This window comes from Camponotus floridanus, unplaced genomic scaffold, assembly GCF_003227725.1.
Source record: "Camponotus floridanus strain SB8 unplaced genomic scaffold, Cflo_v7.5 scaffold25, whole genome shotgun sequence".
Lineage (NCBI taxonomy): Eukaryota > Metazoa > Arthropoda > Insecta > Hymenoptera > Formicidae > Camponotus > Camponotus floridanus.
In genome coordinates this window covers 250,956-277,267 of record NW_020229381.1, presented here as the reverse complement: position 1 = coordinate 277,267, position 26,312 = coordinate 250,956, and the positions used below count along the sequence as shown (strand labels likewise).

The 26,312-nt window shown below is 39.1% G+C and overlaps 3 protein-coding genes across 6 annotated transcripts; all 3 read left to right on the top strand.

Moving 5' to 3' along the window:
• Positions 1-16: 16 nt before the first annotated feature.
• Positions 17-26,099, top strand: LOC105249778 (tyrosine-protein kinase Btk29A). Of its 4 annotated transcripts, none has more exons than XM_011255503.3 (15): positions 17-186; positions 809-994; positions 3,500-3,764; positions 4,444-4,764; positions 22,278-22,339; positions 22,431-22,514; positions 22,656-22,720; positions 23,049-23,114; positions 23,327-23,455; positions 23,613-23,806; positions 23,928-24,099; positions 24,287-24,455; positions 24,548-24,666; positions 24,774-25,026; positions 25,107-26,099. In XM_011255503.3, the coding sequence occupies exons 1-15, from the start codon at positions 184-186 to the stop codon at positions 25,206-25,208; spliced, it is 2,190 nt and encodes a 729-aa protein (XP_011253805.1). In that variant the 5' UTR covers positions 17-183; the 3' UTR covers positions 25,209-26,099. The 4 variants fall into 4 exon arrangements, with proteins under 4 accessions (XP_011253805.1, XP_011253804.1, XP_011253807.1 ...); XM_011255502.3 differs by lacking the exon at positions 17-186 and adding an exon at positions 343-484; XM_011255505.3 differs by lacking the exons at positions 17-186; positions 809-994; positions 3,500-3,764; positions 4,444-4,764 and adding an exon at positions 8,265-8,882.
• On the top strand, positions 9,991-11,938 carry LOC105249776 (hemolymph lipopolysaccharide-binding protein-like). Its single transcript, XM_011255500.3, has 3 exons — positions 9,991-10,195; positions 10,504-10,725; positions 10,889-11,938. Exons 1-3 carry the CDS (start codon positions 10,069-10,071, stop codon positions 11,185-11,187), a joined length of 648 nt encoding a protein of 215 aa, XP_011253802.2. The 5' UTR covers positions 9,991-10,068; the 3' UTR covers positions 11,188-11,938.
• LOC105249777 (leucine-rich repeat-containing protein 15) lies at positions 19,289-20,598 on the top strand. Its single transcript, XM_011255501.2, has one exon. The coding sequence runs from the start codon at positions 19,354-19,356 to the stop codon at positions 20,392-20,394; it is 1,041 nt and encodes a 346-aa protein (XP_011253803.1). The 5' UTR covers positions 19,289-19,353; the 3' UTR covers positions 20,395-20,598.
• Positions 26,100-26,312: the final 213 nt, after the last annotated feature.

The following is a 26,312-nucleotide window of genomic DNA, read 5'->3' as shown; positions in this document are numbered from 1 at the left end:
TTGATCAGCGTAGTCAGGCATTTCCTGATATCTCGCGAATTCCCGACGTCGCCGCGAGACGTCTTCGTTTGACAGATTGTCGGTGTGTGTATATGCGTACGTTCCACGTGAATTCTTTGTTTGGGCGCCGGTCATGCTTTTGACAAGTGTCGGGATTGCGTGGTGCTAGCGCATATCTGTTGCATGGTAAGAGCGAGATTTCGATCGAGAATGTTGGAGACGGCGACCGATAAAGACCGCTGGGTCGCTGGACCTCGCGTCTCGCGTGCGTAGAATTCGAATTATCGAAACGTTACGGGCTATAACCGCGCATATACGTGTGTCCTCGCGCTGCCTGCGTACACGCACCTCTCTCGGTGCGTTGACACTTTGGAGATTTTGGGCAACGTTCGCTCGCGTTCTTTGCATTTCCGTCTCGTTATACGCGGGAGTACCGGTCACTCGGCGTTCACGATGCGGGCAATAATTGCTCGGTAATCGACACGTGAGTTGAATTATAGGAGGCAGGAAGCGGGTTGGAGAACGAGGAAAAAATTCCAGTGTGCTATATTTAGAGATTCGTTTGCGTTCCCTGTCACTTCGGATATAGACCGGATACACCCGAGATAAACCAAAATACGGAGGAATTGAATAAAATATAATTCTAATATAATTTTTTTTTTTTAATAATGTAAAAGTGTTAAATTGCGTGCAATAAGTATCAGTTCTAATTCTATGCTCAGAATGTGCAATATTTAATATTAAAGATATTTAATTTCTAATGCAGATCTATTACAATGTAAAAAAATGATATTTTTATTGTTGCTAGGGAGGCCCTCCCTCTGTGATGGCAGGGAAGGATGGAAAGCTGGAGTCAAAAGGTGGAGATGTTATTCGTCAAGGATTTATGATAAAACGTTCCCAAAACAAGAAACGCTTCACTCCAGTCAATTACAAGCAACGATGGTTTGTGCTGACAAAACATTATCTTATTTACTACGATGGAGATGGAGAGGTGAGTAATTTTCAATATAATATCTAAATTTATAATATCTAAATTTTATTTTCTATAATAAGAGAGAGATTAAATAAAATATGATTAGATAAATGAGAGATTAAATAAAATATGATGTGTGAATCTTTCTTTCTCTATGATCGATTTAGTTCTTATATCATTCATATGGCAATAATAGCTAATTCAATTTTAGTAAGCTTATTATCTTTAGAACAATATTTTATTCCTCTTATAAAATTTAATTATTCTTGTTTTATCTTGAAGAATTGCTATTGCTACGAGCTAAGCTTGCTATTGCTAAGAGAAATTATAATAAATAATACTCAAAAAATAATACTCAAAAAAATTGAAAAAATATTGTTAATAATAAATTATAATTAAATATAAATCATATGGATAATCACTAAATACAAAGAATAATTAAAATACATTGCAACCTTTTCAATTATTATTTTTAATTATACCATTGCATTCATATATTACATTTCTAATTATAATAATAATGAGAATAATTATTTCCTCATTAAACATTAGAAACATCTATTTCGAAATTTTTTTGGTTCACAATAACACAAAATTTAATATTATTAATTTATATTTAATATTATTAATTTCTCTTTTGAATAAAATAATAGTTTTTTAAATTAAAAGATAAAAAAATTTGAGAGAGATATAAAGTGACTTACCTTATTATTAATCTTTTAATTAGTTTCTTAAATTTATATTAATTACATATTAATTACTACGATTAATTTATATAATTATGTTCATCCCAATGTAGATTTCATCAGAGAATAGCGGACGTCAATTCCGTTTTTGTCGCAATGGTCCCCTCGATCTTCTAGCGACGAGCAGAGTGATAATCGGTAACTATCGGTTCGGTAACTGCGCGCGGTCGCGACTAGTAGTCCAATAGCTACCTCCGTAGCCAAGCGAGCTGTCAGGAAGGTGGACCGGGCTGCTTTCGATAGAGGGTTGGCGGATAACATGCACCATGATATCGTGTGTAAAATTACTGGCGCAGGCGCCCGGCGTGAATTCTCCATCCTACCTCCTCCTCCTACTCTTCATCCTATCTTCCGCTCCGTCGTTGAGTTCCTGATATCGTTCGCTCGTTCAGTCAGTGGCCGTCGTTCGAGGTCGGTCTCGACGAAGCGCAACGAATTTGACTGCGTTGATTCTTCCGGTTTCGTTTGGTACCCCGATACCAGACTCCTCGAGTTGACGATTCCTTGGACGAGTCTATGACGTTTTAATCTCGTCTCGAAGACGACGAGTGCGGAGAAGCGCGACGCGCGCCTTGATCCTCGGCGGTAACGATTGTTCTCTGGTCGGATCCTGATCGCTTTATTCAGATCCCGTTTGATCCGCGGTATCGAGCTACAGCATATCTGTCGATTCTCAACACTAGGACATCGCGAATAAACGCGGGATCAATCTCGATCTTTTCACGTTAGACGTTGTTCGTTTCGAGAAGATTGTCCGTTTCCGAACGTCTGTTCATCTGTCGTACCAGTCTTGGGTCGAGACGACAGCGCGCTCCACGTGCGGATCTCTCGATATACCGACTTGATCGGTTTCATTTATTCAACGCATCGCGAGATCCATCATACAAAGTGGAGGTAAAGAAAGTTTCGATCAAATTAGGATATCTCTTCCTGTCCCTCTCTTTTGTCTATGTTTGATTAAATCCCCACGTCGTTGGATGGAAAATCCATGTTGCGCGCGAACCACTTATCATGAATTCCGCTACGAATCCTCCCCGGGGAGAGTCGCTCGATGCCATCCGCGCTCATAAATTACTTTTTCACATCTGAAACGTAACTATATCATATCTCAAAATTCGGAAAATTGATCTACACTGCAATGTGTGAATATTTTATTGAAATTTGCTTTTTTATCGTTAGAAATAATGGCACACTTAAAACCATATCAGTTAAATGCAATTCTAGTAACGAGCATATTTCAGATTATTTATTATATAAAAATATATACATAATATTCTAAATATTTAAAAAAATCCTAGACGTATAATTTCAATATAAAACAATTTTTTATATATTTTATTTTATTTCTAAAAACATTTTAAAAGTACTACAATTAATAAATTTTATATTTTTTAAGTTATTTTATATCATACCGAATAAAGCATTTTATACATTTATCGATCACTTTTCTTCCTCTCACTTTATTAAATTTGTGATATAAATATGAGCAAAATTTATTTAGCAATTATTATTAAATATGTATGCAAATATATATATATATATATATATATATATATATATTTGCATATATAATATATATATTTGCATACATATTATATTATATCTTATATGTCTACTGTTTTTAAGATAAAATTTATATTTCTGAATATATTGTAATATCTCTATAGCTACACTTGGTGAAAGTTGTTGGTAACAGATCCAGATCGGAAGGTTGCAGCATGCTGGGATTTTACTCTATTAACTATTAAATTCTAATTCTAGAAATCGTTGGTTACAGCGCCGTAAGGAACGTGGACGGATCGCCGTGGAGAGCGTCCACGTGGTGGAGACTGCCAGTCTCGGAAGTGGTAGCACAGGAAGTGGCGGAGGCGGTGGTGTCGGCGATGCGGCGGGTGGCGGCGACGCGGGCAGCGGAGGCGGCGGAATACCATCCGGACTACCCTTCCAAGTGGGATATCGAGAAGCTGGTCAAGAGTACACGCTCTATCTACTCGCAGCTCGCGAGCAGGATCGCGCCGAATGGATACGTGCCATACGCGCTGGTAAGCCTCCCTTTTTTTATTTCCTTCCCTTTTCATTCCATTTTCCTCTTTTTTTTCGCCTCCCTCGCATTGACATTCGATGTGGGCTTTATGTATATTGGACGCGATAAAAGCTTCTTACGACAAGCAAGAATTATGTATTTTATCCTTATTACTTTTCCGATTTATCTTGATATTTTATTATGTATATGCTAGACGCATTAATATTGATAATGCTTTCGATCTCTAAGCTTTTGTAGCTTTTGTCTTGTAGGAAAGAAATTTCATATCGCGTTAGAACTTATACTTATATTTTATAAATAATATTAATAAAAATAATAACAATAATTTATTAAAATAATAATTTATTAAAATAATATTTCATAAATACAAGTATAAAGTTCATAGATGTGACATAATTTTTGTGATAATTTATAAAAATTTTATTGCACATAACATAATACGTGCGTGCTTGATTTGAGGGCTTAAGTATTAATTTTTTTTTCTCGCAACATAAATTGCAGTAAAATTGATATCCGTTATGACTGAAAAGATTGAATCAATATTATATTTCGAGGGATAAATTCTAAAATATCCTGCGCGTCCATAAAAAAGAATCTCGTCACAATTTATCGCATTAAAAATATCCGGGAATATATCATTCTTAAGAATTGAAAGTGAGTGGGATATTTATTTGTAGTGTGCAGTGAAAACTCGGGTTTGAGCGGGCGTTATCACGCGGGGCTCTGGAGTGGAAAACGTTGGTCCTGCTGCCGATTATCGACACGCTCAGCCGAAGGCTGCGACACCTGCAGCTCCTGGTCCACGAAATCGGTTACAAACGCCACGAATCCGTCCTCGACAACTACGTCAGTTTCGACAACATCGACATCCATCCCTGGCAGTACCATCAACAACACCATCTTGACGACCACTATTTCATCCGATCATCGTGCACAGTTAACGAACGCCGAGGCGAATAATAATCCGATCATCCAAACTCAGGCCCGCTCAACGATCGGTTCGTACTTTATATTTATTGTATATTTATTGTACGCTTTTGCCTTTGTCTCTCACAAAACCCATTGGGATTTTAATTAGCCTACTGATTAATCGATACGTTTCTCAATTTGACATCAACATGAGAGTCTCGCTGCTGTCGTGTCATTTAATAGCTGGGATTCGTTAATTGACGCAATCGATAGAAAGAATCAAACGTTATCCGAAAGAGTTTTATTTATTTGCATTGAACTTTTTTATGTCGATATATCATCCAGTTTTATCACGTACAATGATACGCTTGTTAAAATATCGAAATGATGAATTATTGGGTGCCGTATTTTATACCGAAACACAGGCTAATTATGATTTAATTGAAAAAAAAAATATATATATATATCTATATATATATCCAATATATGAATATTCGTTATCGCGAAAAAAATTGCTCGAACCTATTGAAATAATAAACGCGAAATGAATCAGTGATCAGTAATGCATGTAATCAGTAGTATGTAATTAACTGATTGCCTCTTTATCTTTCGTTAAATATTTAGTGGTGCGCGCAATAACGAGTCTATCTCGTTTCAAAATCGACCGACACTTTGTTTGCTGGTGCATTAGCTCTAGTCTATATTGCCACGGGGAGCGACATTATCTATCAGAATTTACTGGAATAAACGGTGGATTCCTATTCTGGAGAAAATCTCGTTTTCCTCGTACGATTGTCGAGCTAATATGAGGACGTCGGAAGGGGATTGTCTCCGAGCAACTGATTTTCTGCGAATCTAGATTTCTTACGTTCTGTCTAACGATACGGAATCTTTTAACTCGAAGAAGCGTTTTACGTGTGTCTTCAAGTTGAAATTGTTTCAAAGTTTGCGGTATCCAAGAATGTATCGCGCGCGAATCTTTGTGCAATTTTCACGAAATTTGTACTCTTAATGAAAAAAGATGAAGAAACGTATTTAAAAAGCAATGTCATCTCTAGGCAGCAGAAAATTTCTTGTTATTCGATTGAGCATAATAAGCATGATTGGCAAATTCCGCGTAAACATATATGCCTGCTTCCATTCCTGAAATCTTTGTCGTGGACGAGACAGGCGGAAAACGATGAAACAGGAGTTTGTCGTGAACAGGAGCACTATCCGCGAATTGGCGTAATGTCAAAGTCTCTGGCGTCTGCCACGAAAACTTTTCTCTTAGACAACAGGAAGCGTGACATTTTTGTGTACCGTTGAAACGCTCCGGCTCTTCGAATTGCAACGTCGAAACTCGAATCGACGCGACGCGTCGTAAAATCGCCTCGGTCAAGCGTCATTCCTCCCCAATAACCCGAGTGTCCTAGTTCCTTTATCGCTCGGGGCAAGACAGGCCTTTCGATTTCGCCAAACGAAACGGTGCTCCCGATACCGCGGATCGGTAATTGAAATTTCGTATCATCGTGATTTCGCGAGACGGATTTCTATTCGTTTCTATTCCCGGACACGGAAAATGGTAGACGAAATCCCCTCCGACCTCTTCCTCCGTTATGGATCTATCTGATTATCGCTGAAGCGCTCGTTACTTATTAGATCAAAAGACGATGTTAAGGAGATAGAAATTGTCTTCCGGTAAAGCACGTAATACGTAAGTTACAAAGAGAGAGAGACGCTGCGAAAGATATACACTAGAATTCGATTCTCGACGCGTCGTACTTTCAGACGTATCTCTTGTCTGCAAATATTATCTTTCCTCATTCGCAAATATCCAAAAGCGTGATATTCTATCCAGAAATGATATGACGCAGCGATGACAGTTTTTACCGAGGAAATCTTATTATTAGATAGCCTTTTATTAAAAATCGATACGTGTGCCATCGAGCGATCGCGTAAAATAAGTGCCCACGTGTATTTTTGTTTTAACACGCTACTATTAGCGTCGAATTAACGCGAAATGCAAAGTATGAGCTGAGTTATTAGCTGCCCTCCGCGATGCATCATCCTTTTCATCGTATTTTTGACGGTATTTTTGACTCTTTCGAGAAATTTATCTTTCTCGAGTGTGTCGGTCCATCATACATTTGTATTAAAGTCTGAAGCGGAATATATTGGCGGCGAACGAGACGGAACTTACGATAGTCTTGGCGAAGAGTTCCTTGAACGAAGCTGACCTACTTAACGGCAAAATTGAATTTGAGATATTTTAATCGCAAATCTAAGTATTGAGACGATGCTCGATGTGCTTCCGGGACGCGCATAATAAAAATACAAATTTGATTCAGGAGAGATTAATCGAATTCATCTCGGTGATGCGCCGAAGCGGTGGATGCCGGCGAGAATTGATTTAATTATTTAACTTATTTACTTAAAGAAGAGCACCTTCCCTTATCATACGTGCATTGTCGAACATTTGACGTGTTATTATCGTTTTTCAGCTTTTCCGATAGTTGTGCTAAAACTTGATGCTAGTGTTACGTAACGACCATTATCCGGTTAGCAATTATCCCAACTTGATCAAAGTAATCGCTTAGGGCGTTTCTCCGTTATAGAGACTGTCTGAAATTAAGTTCTGATATTGAAAACGTTCTCCGCTTAAATAACTAAATATTATTCTTCATTGATCTCAAATCTATCGAGTTATTTACCAAAAAATCTCGCATTTTCCCGAATTTATCGCACGCGATGCCGATCTGTGCATTGTTTTTGCGGGAGATAGACTTGCATTTATGCATGCAATATTCGATCCTCGGTGCTTGAAATGCGGCAGGGCGCAATTTTACTCGAGACCCCTATCTTGATTTATGACATTATATGTTTCGCGCAAGAGATTGCGTTATATGTTCGTCGAAAATCTCGCCAATTTGAGATAAATAATCGCGCGACGAAATTTGCAAAGCTGGATTCGAGGGCCGCACAAAAGGTTGGAATGCGAATGGTCCCGAATACGTCACTCGTTTACGCTTCCACGAGAATCGGTCTCTCTCGCGCTTTTCTCCCTCGTTCGTGGATCTTCATCTTTCATCCGGGTCCTGCCGCTTTAACTCGCCCGCCGCTATATCAGACGTGACACGACTCCATTATATGAACGTCGAGTAGGTCGAGCACGCAATTAACAAGTTCGCTTGACTGCGAGGCGCTACAGTTAAGCAAATGAATGCAGCCGAGAGCTAAATCTTAACTATCTCCGGATACACGGGGCATCGCGAGACGCAGCAGCGGTCCCTTTTTTTTTTTCTCTCCTCGAGCATCCTTGACTCTCGTCGTCGAGCGTGCATTTTTCCTTTTCGTCCGATTCTTTTTCTTCTTTTTTCTTTCTTTCGCTTTCGCGCTAAAGTGCGAATCTCGGTATACGATGTATACGAGACGCTCCGAGTCGTTAACGTCACGTTAATTTGCGCGCTTCGTCGAATCGAATGTCGATCGATGATATCGAGTCAATTGATTATTTTTACATCAAAGTAAATCGCAGCCATTTTCATTTTCCGTTTTGTTTTCCGAGCGATTGCTCCTCGTGACGCGTCATCCATGGGATGTACTCGAGAAGGCGGAGATGTGTCTGTCGTACAATCTGCACGCTGAAGCGCATCGTAAAATAAAAGCATGTAGAGAACTACGTCGTAGGACGGATAATCGATAAATTGTAGTGAGAGATATTTGATTAAATAACCGATAGAGCACAGCCGGTTCGAGATCCCCCCCGAGTTGGCTCGATTGGGGAATTGTGGGAAGCGAAAAGAGACAAAAAGAAAAGGAAATGAATGAGTGGAGAGACGGAACTGACGGCAGTGACGGTGAAACTAACGTAACGTTGCTTGAGAAAGTCCCAAAGCTACCTCCCGAACGAACTACTCAGTCAGTGTAACTGCGCGCGCCGCGACGTTTCCTTCTTATTGCGAATCTCGTTCGGGACTATTAAATTCGCAACCCTGAATGAATCTTCAAGAGGATCTTCCAGTGTCGGTGGGAAAATGTCACGATTTTAGTTTGAGTCTCAGAGACGCGAATGTCGTTCAAAGCTTTCGGTTGATCATGAAAGACACGTCGCGATGACTGATCTGACTAATAAACGCTAATTGATCAAGAACATTCTTTCAAAGGATTCCCGAGTAATCGAAACGAATTGACTCTGAACTTTTTCATCATGCCGTTATCCTCTTTGGTAAGTGAGTACTTCAAAGATTTTTTTTCCTTTTTTTTTTTTTCAAATATTCTATCATCGAGTTTGCAAAGAATGTTATATTCACACGTGCCTCGAATTTGATAGAGCGAACGTGCGAAAACTCTTTGCTAGAAGCTATTAATATTTCTTTTCCTTTTTCGAGGAAAAAAATGTGTACAAAGTCCTGAGTGATTCTGGCAACGTTGCCTTTAATTCAAATCGTTTTTCATTGAAAGTTTGAGCTACAAATTCTGTCCCATTGCCATATTTATTGCCTCTCCATTTTTGCGCACATATAAAGTACATCCCACATGCAGATACAAGTTAAATTATTCGAGGAGCAGCTGATTTACGATTTGCAAATTTACATATTATTTACAAGCTTTTTATCGCAATCATCATTGCATTATTACTTTTTCTTTATTATATTAAACGCGCTTAAAATATAGTATTTTAGAACCTTTGCCAATTTTACCTGCGTTTCGCAAATAGAATTATAACATGTTTTAACGTAGAGATAGCCGGTTCTAGTTTCTAACTGCTACTTTATATCGGTATCGTATCGTCGCAAAATGCCTCTAGCTGCGATCTCTCTCGCCGTTAAATTGTGCGTTTGGTCAGTGAGGCGTGCCACGTTACTCAGTAGTTTAACCATCGTAGGCTAAACTGTTTTTCTTACACTATCTTTTGTATTCTTTTTTAAAAACTACTTTTTCTCATTATTTTATTTACTTTTTGTTAGATCTATAATTTTTCTTAGATATATTATATCAGGAAGACGTTTTTCTACTGTTGCTACCGTTTTTGTAATGTTAAATTTTCAGAATATTATAAGAGAAAATATCCTGATATAAGTTGACATACTAAAAAAAATGGCAAAGAATTGCCAAAAAAAGGATCGTATTTAAAAAATGTATTAAAGATCGAATAAGAAATCTAGTATTTATGAATCAAAAACACAATATTAATAATTCCATTAAAATACGATTGTCTGCAGTTACGCGATCATGCGCAGTAATATAGTTTATTGTTTACTTTATTCGAAATCAACAGATAATTTACAATCTTAATCTTTGCTCTCTGACCCAACTCGGGTTATCGGTATTTTGTTGAACGAGACATTATGAAGACATTAGCTGTCCAGTTGTGGCATTACTTCAAGCCTGTCAACTAGCAACATTTAAAAATGTTCAAGTATCTTCTAATACTTTTTATTGTTTGGTATCAAACGCAAGGACGTACATTTGATGTAAGAGCTGACACTCAGATCGATACAAAATCGCTAACATCAAATTATCAAAATAACAGTGAAGGTAAACATTTTTCTTATCCAATAATATATTATACATATACCATTTGTAAATACAATAAAAAGAAATATTTTAACATTTAAAAAGGAAAAAAAAGATAAATTACTGTGAAAAATTGTTTTTTTTTTATAAACATTAAACACTAGATTATCACGAGAAGTGATGGATTCCCCATGATTCATTCGCTTTCTTAGACATGATTTATTACATAAGTACAAAAATAATTTGAAATGTTAGCGGAATGCGAAATTCTTTATTATTCTTTATATTTCGGAAAATAATATTAAAATATCTCTTAATTCTTCTATCAGAGGAACTCAATAAGAGGCACGTGGTTGTTATGAACGGACATAATAATTATCAAGTGGGTCAGCAAATATTTTATATATACAATGAAGAACAATCAAAACAATTAACAAATAATAAGGCAAAATTGAACGGCTACATTATCACACCTGGAATAAGTGCGCACAAGCTTCATCCACGCAAACTCACGTGGAACAAAGCTCGCCAAGCTTGTGACCAGGAAGGAGGTAAAAAAAATACTGCAATCAAACGGTCATTAATGTGCTCACGGGCACGTGTTACGCGAATTTTCATAATTGGCTTAATATTATACCGTCTGAAAAGAATTGACGTAATAACGATAGTCTCAAGCAAAATACCTCCATTATACTTATTATACTACGCCATTAGGTCATTTGGCGATTATCAATTCGGAATCGGAGGAGAAGGTCCTTTTGCGTATTCTAGAAGAGAAAACCATCAAGTTGGCTTGGCTTGGGCTCCATGATTATTTTGAAGAGAATGATTGGGTTACTGTTACGGGCGAGGCCTTAGAAAATACTGGGTTTACGAGATGGACTACTAAATGGCCAAACGAACCCGATAACCTCGGTGGTAATCAAAATTGCGGGTCTCTCATTGTGGAAGGTGGAATGGACGACATCGGTTGTGATTCATTACTATCCTTCTTCTGTGAGATCCCTCTGTAAAATTATATCGCGTTAAAGAGATCTATTAACTCTACAGGGTAAGATATAATATATGTTTATATGAAAGATCCTCCTTAATTTTCAACAGAGGATCATCTCTTAAAATTTTTCGCACTTATTAAGAAACACTCTGTATAATAATAATACGTAATAAATAAATGCACAATTTCATTTACACATCTTGTATCTGTAATTTTAAATTGAAGCTTTTGGAGATTTTTATAGAAACTCATTTTTATGGATATCTATGTCGTTAACATCGAAGTGTTTGCGCGATGTCGCAAATTTGATTTCCCCTCGTTTTCGCAAGACGTGAGGGCGGATTAAATTAATCGCGACGCGACACCGAACCGCAATTTCACTCAGTTCTCCGTTATTCCCCCCCGATATTAAGGGATCCCATTGAAAGATCCTGCGTCTGGAGCGCAGCGATAGCATACAGTTAGATTAGCGAATGTTATCTATAGTTTGAACTGCGCGAGTAAGAGCTATGAAAAGTGTCGCGCTCGCGATATTGTACTGCCATGAATACTATTCAGTTGACTCGAATAGCGAGTAATCGAGTTTGCGAATGAAGATGATTGAGTTCTCTTCCGGTTTCGTTATATGCACGAGAGATCGCTGGGAATGAATGAGCGTCTATATCGAGTGATCGTAAAATGAAGTTGGCTCCATTGAAATTTCGCTATGAATACAAGTGCACATTTTGTATATGTATATTCTGTAATTATATAGTTTTGTGTGGGTGTAACTATATGTCACATATCATCCGTATATCTTCATCTTGTGCGAATGCTTTATTCGGCGCAAATGTTATGAAATATTAAATTTTCCTCGTGCTTCTTATTATTCTGTCTTATTTCTGTTCGCCGAGACAATCCTCTTATCTCCGAGATGTATTCCATAAAGTAAACTAGCTTCTTCCTTTTCTCAAAAGATAACGTTCCATAACATCTACCATTAATAATAATAAATAAGGCCGAATCGTACGTGACGGCGCACCGGCAAATGTGGATTCAATAAGAGAGGGAAGCGATAGGAAGGAGGTGTGGTAAAACGAGATTGAATATAGTCGTAACTGCCGATCTAATAGCCTCGGACAGATACATCGTGTTATATTGTGTTTTTATACGAGACGGTTCGAGAGAATTATTTGATCACAGGATGTATAAACGAGAGAGGACGCAAAAAAAAAAGACCGACGAGACAGAATTGATTCCGCTAGTACGTGTATCTATTGAATTACGTGTATAGTGAAAAGTTGTGTTATAATTTGCGGAAAAAAAGGAAAAAAAATTGCGGAAAAAAGGAAAAATTTACTATTAATCGCGCGCGTTATAACACAAGTAATTTACGAAAGGCGCACGTTGAATTGCATTATCAATTCTGCACAATTAATGAGTTAATTATGAGTTATTAATGATTCTAAGATTCTCCATCTAACAAAGTATTCGAGGTACCTGGTAGAGTAGCGCATAAATCTAAATGCATATTTGAATATTGGACTGTCAGGGATGTTCTTGGCGCACAATTGTGTCTTTCAATGGGGATTCATCGGCGACCGCGAGAACCGCAAATGGAAAATGGTCGTAAAAAGCGCTTCGAGTTTAGCTGCTCTCCACGTATTGATTGGCAGCACATTGACAAGTGCGATCCTTCCTGTATCTTGAACGTTGTGTTGCTGCTAGATAGAAGCAATTTCCAGCAGCTGAAATAATGTTTATTCCAATGTTTTATACGTTTTACCGATTGCATCGATTGACGAATCGGGAGGATTTCATCGAAATCAATTGGGAGATTTCGATGGTATCGGCATATTATTTCTTCTTTCGTTAGTTCGTTAGAAATGTGAAATTTAGTCCGATTAGCTTCGAGATACTGATCATTCTCTTTTTTTTTTGGCACAAAATATACAATGTAATGGAAACTTGAATTAATGGTTACATTTTTAACATATTTCTACATCTTAAATTTTTCTTTCAATCTTAAATTTTTTTGCTAGCGATTATTTAGAGTTTCGTCTTATATTGTTACTCGATAATTTTATATTTAAATATTCTCTTTTCTCTATAAACATTGAAATCAATTATCATACATATATGTGGATTCAGTCTCTGTTTTAAACGAGATTATTACTTTAATAAATAAGTGTAATTTTTAAAACGATAGAGACGCGAAATATTTTTTACATAAACACATATCACCATATTTAAAATGATATCAATTCTTTGAGAGATAAAGCAAGAAACAACCCACAATTAGTACGCGGATGATAATAATAATGCAAGCCCCAGCAAATGTTTTACATATACATTATAATCTCCGCACACGAAATACATTATAATTATAATTATTATCGGATAATGAAGAAAGAGTGGGGAGAACATCTTTGTCAGATTGGGCGCGCATGTGCTCTATCCTCGTAGATTTATCTGGAGCAGGACTTATCGGGCTTGTATCCAGGAAAGAGATAAAAAGTGATTCATAATATATCGCATATGTATATCGCGCATTCATGTCCAGCGCATTATACGTATTTGTATAATTAACTTCATATTGTAAGCTGTCTACATCAATTAATGGATTAATTACATGGCGAAAATAATAACATAATAATGCATATCAAGTGATATCAAGATTTTCTATTTTGATGATTATCTAGATTACTTGACGATTATTAATTTCAATTTGGAATTAAAAGGGAGAAACATAAAATAAAACGGTTGGGATTTTATAATCTATATGAAGAAGGTGGGAGAAATTGTACGCATTTTATCATAATCGTAATAAGATATCAAATGAAATGAATGGCCTAATAAATTTGATAATGCTAATAATTATAAAAATCGCACGATTCTCGTGGAAAGAGAAACAGTCAATATTATTTTTTTTATATTATTTTTTGAGGTAGATTTGTTAAATTATTAAATAGAGAGAGGAAGAAATTTCAGATAATCTTTTCACGTATATTCATATTTATAGTCGCACGTATAAATATACGGGTAAAATTATTCTTTCTCTGGTGCGTTTTTTGAATTTGATTTAATTTGAATTACAAATTATATATATTTTTAGGAATTCTCTTTTATAAGTATATTCATGTCGTTAATACCGAGATGATAATATCGGAAGCTTGTTTTCCCTCCCGTTTCCGCAAAAGCGTCGGAGCTTAAACCGCTTTGCGGGAATCCGCTTGAGCAAAACGTAGCGTGAATGTAGAGACGGGATCGACCGAAATTCAAGTAAAGACCGCATATCACGGCCAGGATTCCGTGATGATTCGATGAAATCCGATGAAATCGACTCCACTGATACGCAAAGTGATAGCGCGAACGATGCATTATCGATATTGCCGCGGTTCATTCGCCTTCCGATGATGAGATACTCGTCCATCTATTACTCGGATGCGATTAAGAAACGCGAAAGACACGAAGCGAATTGAAAACTATTTAAAATTAGCCTCCATTTATACATGACGGTGAAATAACGTCCGTCCTGGAAACCCAGTTATGATGCATTCGGCTCGAGAGTGGCTGGTCGGAGAATCCACTCCCAGTTTCTCTCCCACGTTTTGATGGACCGGATTTCCTAGAAAACGCTTGCGACGCAGCGGCTCTGTCTACGACAGGCACTTCTTGTTTGACTCCCTATTTTCGCGATTTGGGTCGTCGTCATCAGCATATTAACCAGCTTCGCTTTTGTTGCAACAGCGGGAGGTCTGCTCCGCGCGAGGGAAGAACTCGAAATGCATAATACCGGTGCTGCACAGCAGCTACGAGGATTTTCAGCGAATTTGTAGAGGCAAGATCGATCGATATCCCTCGAGTGCCTAGGTAGACTGAAGAACTCGCGACGTATACGGAGGATGCGGGTCTCTCGGCTAGCTGAAATCTCCCGGATTGTAGACTACACGTCCGCGCACGATCTCCAAGCTTTTATATTTTCGGATAATAATCGCTCCCGAGACGCCCGGATATCCGTTTCGAACGTGGTCCGAGTGATTTAAGATGCGCACGGGAATTCGCTTCGAAGAGCGTCTCGCCTCGAAGAGAGTGGTATCCGCGATGTATGGTATTCCGTCATTCGTGCCCGGAAAACTCGAGGAGATCGCATCGCGTTCTCAAGTACGCGACGGCGACGGAAGCCGAGGACGCGAGCTCGAAATTCGATTTAGCGCGACTCTCGATAACGATATCACGACTTACTGTCACGCCTTTACTTCTCGACTTTTTTTATCTTTTTTTCCCTTTTTTTTTTCGTTCTTCTGCTGCGACACTTTTCTAACGTTTCATTGCGTATCTCTATCTTCATTAAAGTCGAGGGAAGCTTATTTATTCGCGTCGCGCTAAAATACGCGCTTTATTTGTCACCCGCTGCTGTTTCAAGCCGCTTCCCGTGGTAATCTTAGCGCACACTTAATTGGACATCGCTGAGGGTGAGTGGTACAGATAGGTGCTTGTCGCAAAGTGCTGAGTTTGCCGGTAAGCTAGTCTACAATGTCACAAGCCATTTTCCCAGGTCCTATAACTTGTACACGATGCACCTCCCTCGGTGCGGTGAACGAAATCGATATCGATATTCGTCAATTTATTTCTCCGTGCGAATATTATTTTCGTTGCGATGAGAATCTTGATTTCTCTTCTCTCGACTAAAATAATACAAGCTGGATTCTTAATTGAGGGACAATTTTTTTCCTTAGAATGAAAAATGACAAAAATGTCTATTTAATCGTTTACGCACGTTTTATTGTACAATTATTACGTTTTTTATTCTATCGAATGTCAGTTGTGCGTGCTCGCAAAATTTTTTTTTATTATTAAAATCTTTTCCTGTACATATAATTAATTCCTGCACGCGCGCGATTACATATATTAATTTCCGGACTGGTGAGAGAAAGGAACAACATTCCACGTAACGTTCGCATCGCGCGTCACAGTGCGTGTCGAAGAGCCCGTCTTAGTCTACGGTCGGCGTGCTTTAATCGGCGGCGAGGGAAGACTTCCGTGAAGGTGAAACTCCGAGGAAGGGGACCAAGCGAGACGACGACGACGACGACGACTCCCTTTCGCGTTGCTGCTGCTGCTGCTGCTCGCGCGAGCGAGCCAGTCGCGCGTTTAAGGCCGTCCCGAGCCGAATCCAGTCCGCGTCGAGCCAGCAGCTTGGGCAGTCGAGTCTTCGCTCGTCGAGGTCGTCCTTGCTCGATCGTGCGCAAGTCAAAGGTGCGTCGAGAGTGCGTGAGAGTCTCGTGTCGCGCGCGCGCCAGATGCTGATCGCGATCGGGTTAATCGACGGGAAACTATGCTGGTGATCAGCGCGTTGAAGCAGGTCGCGAACGCCGCTACGAATGCGGTCCACTCGGCAACCGGTAATGTTACCGGGCACGCTCACAGCAATTCCGGTGAGTCGACTCGACCTTTTCCATCTTTGGAATCCAAACGATTCGACGATCTTTCCCCTGTTCTCGTTCATATGGCATACGCCATGAACGATCGATATTATTAATTTCGATTCTCCTCTCTGGCTTATTGTCAAACGTCGACGAGGCGAGGCTAATGTTCTCGGAGTACGCGATCATTTCTACGATGAGCTAAAATTATTCGAATACCTTTTGCAACGATCGACTGGACTCGTTTTAATGGCAGGAGGTATTAAAATTACAAGCGCGATATAAGCGACGTGTTCTCGGAACATTCAACAGATATGTTCAAGGAGATGTAACGATAAATCTGCACAACAATATCGGGGCTTCAAAACAATTAAAGCTTGCATTCCCCAATTGTATTGTAGAGTAACCACATTATATACAGGTGAAATTTAACGCATTCTCTCTCTTGCTTTTGCTCTTGCTCTTGCTCTTCCTTCTAAATCCTGCTTTTTTCTCTTACAACTATTTTTTATTTTTATTTTTTTTATTCGATCCGCGATTTGGGAAGGCATCAGCGCGCTGCACATTTGTATTCGCGCAGAAATATCGCTTGCGCAAAATGTAAAAGGTTACATGGAGGCGCGCGCGCGACCGACCTCTATAGGTTTCATAAGAACGGTACTACGGTAACTTTCTTGCCACGCCTAATGTCAAGATCGTAACGTCAATCGTATGTAGATCATTTCGCACCATCAGAAGAACTCTTGAATGCTCTAAAATACTCTTGCATTTATTAAATAAAAAAAAATCCATACACAGATTATACAAACTTTCCTCAGGGATCTTCAGCTTTGCGAACGGAATTACGCTTGAGAAATTATCACGCGATAATTTGCAAAGTAAATTATTTATGAGGAATAGATTCCCTTTTATTCTCTCGAATTATCGAGCGATCATTTATAACAATATCTCAGCTGTTAAATAAAAAAAGAGATATTCGATAATTAATCCACGAGCGAAATCGAATCGAAGATTCGTTTTTTTTATCGCGCCTGGGTAATTTTCATTATTTTCCACGTATCAAAAGTCGATTAAGAACATAGCTAGACAAATGTCAATTACTCTCGCGCGCATATTTGCTGCGCGAGGCGTAATGTGGCCATTATAGGTGACATTCACCGGCTGTATAGACGTCGACGCGTTGAGTGCTGATGGTAACGCAGTCGTTATATAGTGTGTATCGGTACAATAATGTTTCTCTTCAAATGAATACACGACAAATCTCAACTTCTAGAAAAGAATATAATCAAAGAATTATAAGGTAAAAATCAACGACGTGTATCTCTTGTATGATTATACGTTTGTTTCCTTTTCTTTTATAATTGAGCGCCGCTTGCGCATAAAAAAAAGTGATTAATCGCAATTACATTTATCAGCATACGTGTTTGTTTGCGACAATACTCTATTATCGTCTTCTTCTAGAGATAATAAACGCCAACCAAGGTTGATTCCTGAGAAAAGAAATGGGATACAAAAGCGTGACTATAAAAGTGCCGTGTGTCGAGGAATGCTGATTCCACGCGTTTTACTGTTCGGCTGAAATTTGTCGGCCTTCTTCGTCATTAGCACTGTTTGGTAATCTTGGTTCGGTTTGTCACTAACCGACCGGCCGCGGATCGAGAAACCGAGTGAGTGGGATGTACATCGTTCGATGACCTCGCGAGCGAGAGGCGAATCGCTCTTCTCTGATGTTTTCACCAATACCTTAGAAAGTTTCTCGACATCGCTCGTCGTAAAATACGTGCGTAGCCTTGAAAATCGCTCGTGCGCCGCGGTACATATTTGTCTCATCTGTCAAACTCAATCGAACGGAGTATTTGCCTCGGATATTTCGCTCGCGACTCGTCATCGACGTGAAAAGCCATATGCGAAAAGTTCTTCCGTGATTGACGCGGATTTCGCGAAATCTTTGAAAACCTTTAAATTTGCGAACGAGACCTTGAGATTCGTATATGAGTTTCCTCGTCTCCTCTCTTTCCCCGCGAGGGAAATAAATGTCGTTCTGAAAAAGGATACTTACGTTTATAAATATTAATAACGCACACGTGTGATAATATGTAATGAGAATGTTACGCATGTATTTTAAGAAATATTATTTCGAGAAAAAATGGATTATTATTCCGGAAATTACTCGGATTATTTGTGTTTCAGGACGCTCGACGTTCTTATACAACCCGCACGATATTTTTCTACCGTTTCACTCCACTTTCCGCGATCGCCTCACTGTCCTGGGTGCTCACTGGACTATTACGTACTTTCTACTGCTCGTTACAGATAATCAGTGGCGAACAACAACCTGCCATCCGCAATGCAAGCGGTTTGTTAAAATGGATTTGCAATTATAAGGACTGTAATTAATACGAGATATTTAATACGAATTTTAATTAAAGCGTCAATTCAGGCGGTTCGGAGAAAAAAGTTTTAAAAATTCAGCATTGATAGAGATATTCTCTCTATTTTTTTTATTGCTCCCTAAGGAGAGAAATGCAAATAGTACGCAAAATTCACCTCTGTCATTGTATTCCACGAATTTAAAGTCTCCGTCTGTCGTCAACTTTGACATCTGATCCCTTCCGAGAATGCAACCGTGGGTATTTCTCGTCTCGGTAGCAGGGATATCAATGTCAAAAGTCGCGCTCCGCTATCTAATCGCGTCCCCTTGACAGAGTACAAAACCGTAGAACTCGACGGTTTTGTTCGTAGTTGCTGCATCGTTCATACCGAAATAGATCTACTCGATCATGTTGCAATCTCTTCTGCTTTTCTCGCAAATTATCCTGATACTCTCGGCGAGAGTCTCGTCGCAGAAAAAGGAACCGACTTGTCAGGACACGGATGGTTATAACGTTTGTCACTACAAAGGAATACTCGTCGAGGTTACGCAACGTCGTTTCGAGGATCGATTGAGTATAAGCGACCTGGATCTTTTGGCGATTCGCGAGGATGCCTTCAAGAATCTGACAGCGACTCACTTATATCTGAATCAGAACAATCGAATATCCGTGCTAAAGAGAGGATCCTTTCGTGGTCTGCCAAAATTGGAGCGTCTCCATTTAGACGACAACGTGGTGTCATTGTCGGAGAACTTGTTCGCGGAATTGGGACACTTGCAGTCGCTGTCGCTGATCTTCAATAGGATCAATTCGATACCGAAGGATTCGTTTGCCGGTCTATCGAGCTTAATGTGGTTGTACCTGGGTCAGAACGACATCCCGGCAATCGAGGCGGAATCCTTCTCGAATCTGAACCCTGGACTGCTGTACCTGTGGCTCAACAACAATAAAATCGCCCATGTGGCCCCGGGATCCTTCGCCGGGTTAACCGAACTGAATCGCCTCCATTTGGACTATAATCAGCTGGAGAGCTTGCCGAGCGGTGCATTTCGAGGATTGAGCAAGTTGGAAGATCTCTTCCTAAATAACAATCAGATAACAAGCATCTCCGAAGCGCTTCTTCGTGACCTAGTCGGTCTGAAGAGACTCTATCTTCAACGGAACGAGATCAGCACCCTCGCACCAGGAACGTTTCAGGGGCTGTTACAGCTGGAGCAACTGCGATTGGATGGAAACAAACTGTCTCGCATTGCAGTGGGTACTTTTGTAGGTCTCTCCAAGTTGGAAGATCTCAATCTGTCCGATAATAACATCCACACGATAGATAATGGCGCTTTCGCTGATGTCGTCGAATTGCGGATCCTCCACTTGAGCGGCAACAACGTCACCGAAATCGATAAGAAGATCAGCGGACTCCCATCTGAGGTTACTGTCATCCAGGCGCTTTAAGGATTTGTTTGCATCTCGACGTAGAATCCCTTTGCGGCTTTGAGAAAGGAAATAAGTTCTCATCTTATTTTTATGATCGCAATCTCGTGTCTTATACACGGGATATTAATACGCGATTTTTATACTTATATGTTATATCGAGAAAATAAATCAAGTTAATAAAATCCAGTTCAACTGTACAATAAATCAAATAAGCGTCCGAAAGTGGCGATTTTTTTTTCGTAGCCTTTTGAAGCGTGTCTTATTGGAAATCGTATAAGGGGGAAAAAAGAAATGAAATTGTATATTGTGCATTGTACCGAGAGACGTCTCCTCACCTAACAATATATATCACGTCATATATTTGAATCAATGCTAAGATTCAATATCGCGATGTCGCTATTTCAGACGTGAGATTTACCTTATACGTCTCTCCTTTTCTTAAGGTTCTTTCCTACTTATTGAATTTTTGCGAGAGTCAGAATATTTTCGGAGATGCACCGAAAGTAGAGGACTTCGTCGCCTCCGGCGGATTTTGTTACGCTCTTTTCACGTCGCGAGCCTTGTGTCCCGGCGAGACTTTCATTACCGAGATTTCCTTCTTGAGATTCTTCTGACGTCCCTCGGAAAAGCATCTCTATGAATACCGACGTGCGACGTATACGTTTACCTTATATTGAAAAACTGTACTCGCGTAAGAAATTTTGATTCCCGAAAGATTATTGTGTAGAAGTTGAACAAACGAAAAAAAATCATTTATTCGATCAACCTTATAGTTTCTATTTTCTCGCGAGATAATCCGAGAATATAATTTGAAGAAGAAAATCTCGGTAGAGAAAATTAAAGTATAATATACCGACTCTCACTGGTACCGAGAGTAGTACGCGTGTTTTTCTCGCGGTGAGTTTCTCTCTCTCGTATTTTTTTTTTCTTTTTTTAATTCCCCGTCCGGTCGTATAGCTTTTCGTTTGTCGGGAAATTTTTCCCAAAGGGCAGGAAACCACTCGAGCATGGCGAAGATACTTCTCGGATATTTTCCGCAAAAAAACTTTCAGGCGAAAATCTCTTTACCGCGTTGCCAGGATTGCCTCTAGTAATGAAACTCGACGGAAAGAAGGATGTCAAGAAAAAGAGAGATACTGGAGGAACGGACATTACATAAAGAAAAAAAATAAATTAAAATATGGATGTTGCGATGTGTGAGAGAGAGATTTGCTACCGCATTTAAATGATAATATAGAACCATGAGAGCTGCGCGCTTGGAGAAATCGTGCCGTGGAAATGGATCGCCTACGAACTTTGTGAATTGAAAATCGAAAACATTAATTTCCGCATTTTTCCGCATCCTACGTCTCGAGATTTCGGTGCGTGCGCTTGCCGCGTGGATGTGACGGAAGCAGACGCTGCGTGCACGCGACGAGCGTGCACGTGCGAACGGTGTTGAAGAGATGCTGAGGAGAGGGGATGTAGGAGGTTTGAGGTCGCATTGATTTTGTCTAGACAGGGTGGAGACTGCTCTCTCGTAGTGTCGTCCTTCGCATCCACGGTTTGGTATGCTTGGTCGTCCCGGCGTGGTACACTTGTCAATCGGGATGTTCCGTTTAGTACTCATTGATCGTTGCATCGCGAAGAGCAAGCGTCGCTGTCGGGTCCTCCGTCCGGTGAAATTAAGCGATGATCAGCGCTTAACAGAATAAAAGATAGTAATTATTTAATCACCACGTGTCGCGCGGGTGTGCGTTTTTATTAGATTAAATTATTCGAAATTGTTCTGCCTCATTGCAAATATACTTTAGCAAATATGACAATTATCAAATTATTCCCAAAATAATTCCAACGTATCGACATTGAAAAATATTTAATTTTTCTCTATTAATCTTGATCTTTTTTTTTTTTTTTTATAGGAACACCCTCGACTCCGATAATGCCAGGCGGTACACCTGGTACACCATCCTCTAAAACAAAAGTAAGTTCATTTTTATTGAAGTAAATATTAAAACATTATCTAACTTTGACATTTTATATCTAGTATTTTTAAAAAATTTTTTATTTTACAGGAAAAGATAATGTTGCGAGCGAAAGTTGTAGTAGCTCTGTATCCCTTCCGAGCCATCGAAGGTGGTGATTTGTCTCTCGAAAAGGTAAAAATAAAAAGAATTCAATATAATAAATATATACAAAATAATATAAATTATAATATTGTATATATAACATGTCATACATATATAACGTTATGCCATTAAATATTTACTAACGATGTATTTCTGCTGCAAACAATGTAGGGTGCGGAGTACGAAGTCTTGGACGATTCCCAGGAGCACTGGTGGAAAGTTAAGGATGAGAATGGGTATATAATTTTTCTGTTTGAAACAACTACACAAGCATCGTTTACGAACTACTTTACCAACTTCTTTTTTTACGACCGACGACTTAACTTGCGCGACACAACTTACATTTTATCTCACACATATACGATAGCGGCAATCAAAACCGGCAATCGTGAAAAATAATCAGTTACAGCATACAGTTCTCGCAAACAATAATCTCAGCGATGTTCTTTCGTATAATCAGTGATAATTATTCATGATAGCCGGATTGTTTGCTTATGCGGTAAAGAACGCGCGTAAAGTGCGGCGTTAGCGAGGAACGGTTTGTACAAAGTCATTTAATTGCAGATCGATCGGCTATATTCCTAGCAATTACGTCAAAGAAAAGGAACTATTGGGACTGCAGAAATATGAGTGAGTTTAATATATATATTTTTCGGCGAACCACAGAGGTCGATAGTCGTGTCTAGTTCAATAAAGCTCTGTTGCTATTCCCATTTTTCCCCAAGTTATCGAACAACCAAATTTTCTATCGAAATACTTCTCGATAGAAGTTTCACATAAATCGTAAGATGTTCGTATGTGATAAAAGTAAAAAAATGACTGTTCCGTTTGCGCTGTCGTAGATGGTACGTAGGTGATATGTCAAGACAACGCGCCGAGTCGTTGCTGAAGCAGGAAGATAAGGAGGGTTGTTTTGTCGTCCGTAATTCCTCGACTAAAGGGCTATATACCCTCTCCCTTTATACGAAAGTGTAAGTCAACAGATTTACAATATTTTAGTAATCATCGATCGATTAAATATAGATTTGATTGATTGCTGAATGACTTTCAATTTTAAATCATTTCCTGCTTTTTATTTTCTTCTCTTTGGCTTTTTTCTATAATCTAAGATTTTTCGTTTTGTCACAGGCCACATCCCCACGTGAAGCATTACCACATCAAACAGAATACTCGCGGCGAATTTTACTTGTCGGAAAAACATTGCTGCGGTTCCATTCCCGACCTGGTGAATTATCATAGACATAATAGCGGCGGTCTGGCCAGTCGGCTGAAGACTAGTCCTTGTGATCGTCCTGTACCACCAACCGCCGGCCTTAGTCACGGTTTGTAAAATTATTTTTTTTAATCTCTTTTTTTTTAAACGATATAAAGAAAAATAGAGATGTGTAAAAAAAAACTCTTCCCTCGGCTATTCTGTGTCACTTAACGGCGACTCTTTTGCAGACAAATGGGAGATCGACCCGGCGGAATTGCATTTGCTAGAAGAACTCGGATCTGGTCAATTTGGAGTCGTGCGAAGAGGTAAGTGGCGCGGCACCATCGACGTTGCCGTGAAGATGATGAAAGAGGGAACCATGTCCGAGGACGACTTTATAGAAGAAGCTAAAGTAATGACGTAAGTTTCAACCTACTTTTCTTTACGTTACGCCGAAACTTTTGATAGAGATCCTTTAAGTTGAATCTCTATAAATATATTTTATTACAACTTTACTTCTCTCCTGAAAATTTAATATTAAATATTGTATGTGTATTTTTTATAATATTAAATTAATATTATTTATATTTTTATTTTTTGTATGTAGAAAACTGCAACATCAAAACCTAGTCCAGCTGTATGGTGTCTGCAGTAAAGATAGACCAATATACATTGTCACGGAATACATGCGACATGGATCTCTTCTCAACTACCTCCGCCGTCACGAAACCTCATTAGGTGCAAATGTTGGCCTCTTATTAGACATGTGTATACAGGTAATACAAGTTTTACTCAGTAGATGATAAGATATACCGACATAATTAAGAAATAACACATTAATCAAATTTTTTTTACGTCTGTATTATAGGTTTGCAAAGGGATGGCATATTTAGAGAGGCATAACTACATACACAGAGATCTTGCTGCACGTAATTGTCTAGTGGGATCAGAAAACGTAGTAAAAGTTGCAGATTTCGGTTTAGCTAGGTAAGAATTATTTTATTATCTTCATATTTCAGATAATTAAAAAAATCTTAACTTAAAAGATATATAAGTAAATTGCAAAATTTAACTGATCAAACAATTACTCCTAGGTATGTACTTGATGATCAGTATACCAGTAGCGGTGGCACCAAATTTCCCATTAAATGGGCACCGCCAGAAGTGTTGAATTATACGCGCTTCAGTTCGAAGTCGGATGTGTGGGCATACGGAGTACTCATGTGGGAAGTATTCACATGTGGCAAAATGCCTTACGGCCGCCTAAAGAATACGGAAGTTGTTGAGCGGGTACAGCGTGGAATTATTCTGGAACGACCTAAAGCATGTTTTAAGGAAGTATACGAGGTAACTTACCATTATTTCTTCGCATTTCCGAATTCAATTATCTTGAATCAATCTAAATTTACGGATTCAATGAATATCAGGTAATGCGCAAATGTTGGGCACACTGTCCGGAAGTGCGACCGTCTTTCCGCGTCTTGAAGGAACAGCTGATCAGCGTTTCTCAAGGGCTGGTCAACGATTGACTCAACCTTCTGCGGTGTATGCGCCTGTCTTCGCCCTCCTGCCGCACAATCCGACCGACGGCGAAATCGTCACCGTCGTCGGAACGATCGTCCTCCACCGGTCTACCGTCGTCGAATCTATCGTATAATTCAGCAACATTGCCGTCGTCACGCAAGATCCGCGCGCCGGCCTCTCCCCCGTCGCCTTCCATGATCGATTTCACTCGTCGTTTCTCGTCGATCACGTGCAAATCAAAAGGAGAGGGCTCCTCGTCGCCGAATACACCCGGGCATCAAGCTAGTCAACAAAAACCATCCTCAAGCTCGACTAACAACGTGTGCGACGTTTGCAGTTCCTACGGGCATCCGTGGATCGAAATATGCAAGGCGATACGAGCCACTAAAGGTAAATGAGTGAATGTGTATGCGCGTGTGTGTAATTAAGTTTACACTATTCTATATCGCGCTGTTAGAGAACCGCCGTAATACGGAGATGTGTTCTAAACCTCCTTCTCCTTTTTCTCCTTCCCGCGCGTAAACGTAACGTTCCTCTCCTTCGTCTACCTTTCCCTCGTTCCCTCCCCGTACATCTCCGAACACTTCGAACGGATGTTCCGGATGTTACACGACTTTATCCAACATTAGGATGCGTGATATTGTGTGTGTTTCACATACTATTTTTCCCATATAATTTTTAGACTTTACTCTGTATCATCATAAATACATTTATAAATAGAACAATAGTATTTATTGATGGCCTTTTGCAACAAATGCAATATATACAACTTGTGATTCCGCCTAGAATATGTCATTTTTTTATTATTATCATTTTGACGAACAGTGACATAACTATGAGAATCAGAGATACTGTTTTTTGCTTAATAAACTGATTTAATAAATTAAATTTGTCTACATCTGCATCACATATTACACTCACTTATTAAAAGCAAGAAAAAAGAAGGAGAGAAAAAGAGTGGATACTATAAGAAAAAAAGCTTTTATTCTAAAGAATTGCATCAATTCTTATGTGGAGTTAGTGGACAGTTGTATATAAATGGTAAGTAATATACAAGTATACAAGTAATTTACGACACAAACATAAATCTACAACATTGAAAAATAAAT

Excerpts from the sequence above, each read along its gene's own strand:
- LOC105249778 (XM_011255503.3), top strand. Across the intron at positions 22,515-22,655 it reads GTGATTTGTCTCTCGAAAAG|GGTGCGGAGTACGAAGTCTT; the intron begins GTAAAAATAAAA and ends CAAACAATGTAG. Across the intron at positions 23,807-23,927 it reads AACCGCCGGCCTTAGTCACG|ACAAATGGGAGATCGACCCG; the intron begins GTTTGTAAAATT and ends ACTCTTTTGCAG.
- LOC105249776 (XM_011255500.3), top strand. The coding sequence starts at position 10,069 with ATGTTCAAGTATCTTCTAATACTTTTTATTGTTTGGTATCAAACGCAA. Across the intron at positions 10,196-10,503 it reads TTATCAAAATAACAGTGAAG|AGGAACTCAATAAGAGGCAC; the intron begins GTAAACATTTTT and ends TTCTTCTATCAG. Across the intron at positions 10,726-10,888 it reads AGCTTGTGACCAGGAAGGAG|GTCATTTGGCGATTATCAAT; the intron begins GTAAAAAAAATA and ends CTACGCCATTAG.
- LOC105249777 (XM_011255501.2), top strand. The coding sequence starts at position 19,354 with ATGTTGCAATCTCTTCTGCTTTTCTCGCAAATTATCCTGATACTCTCG.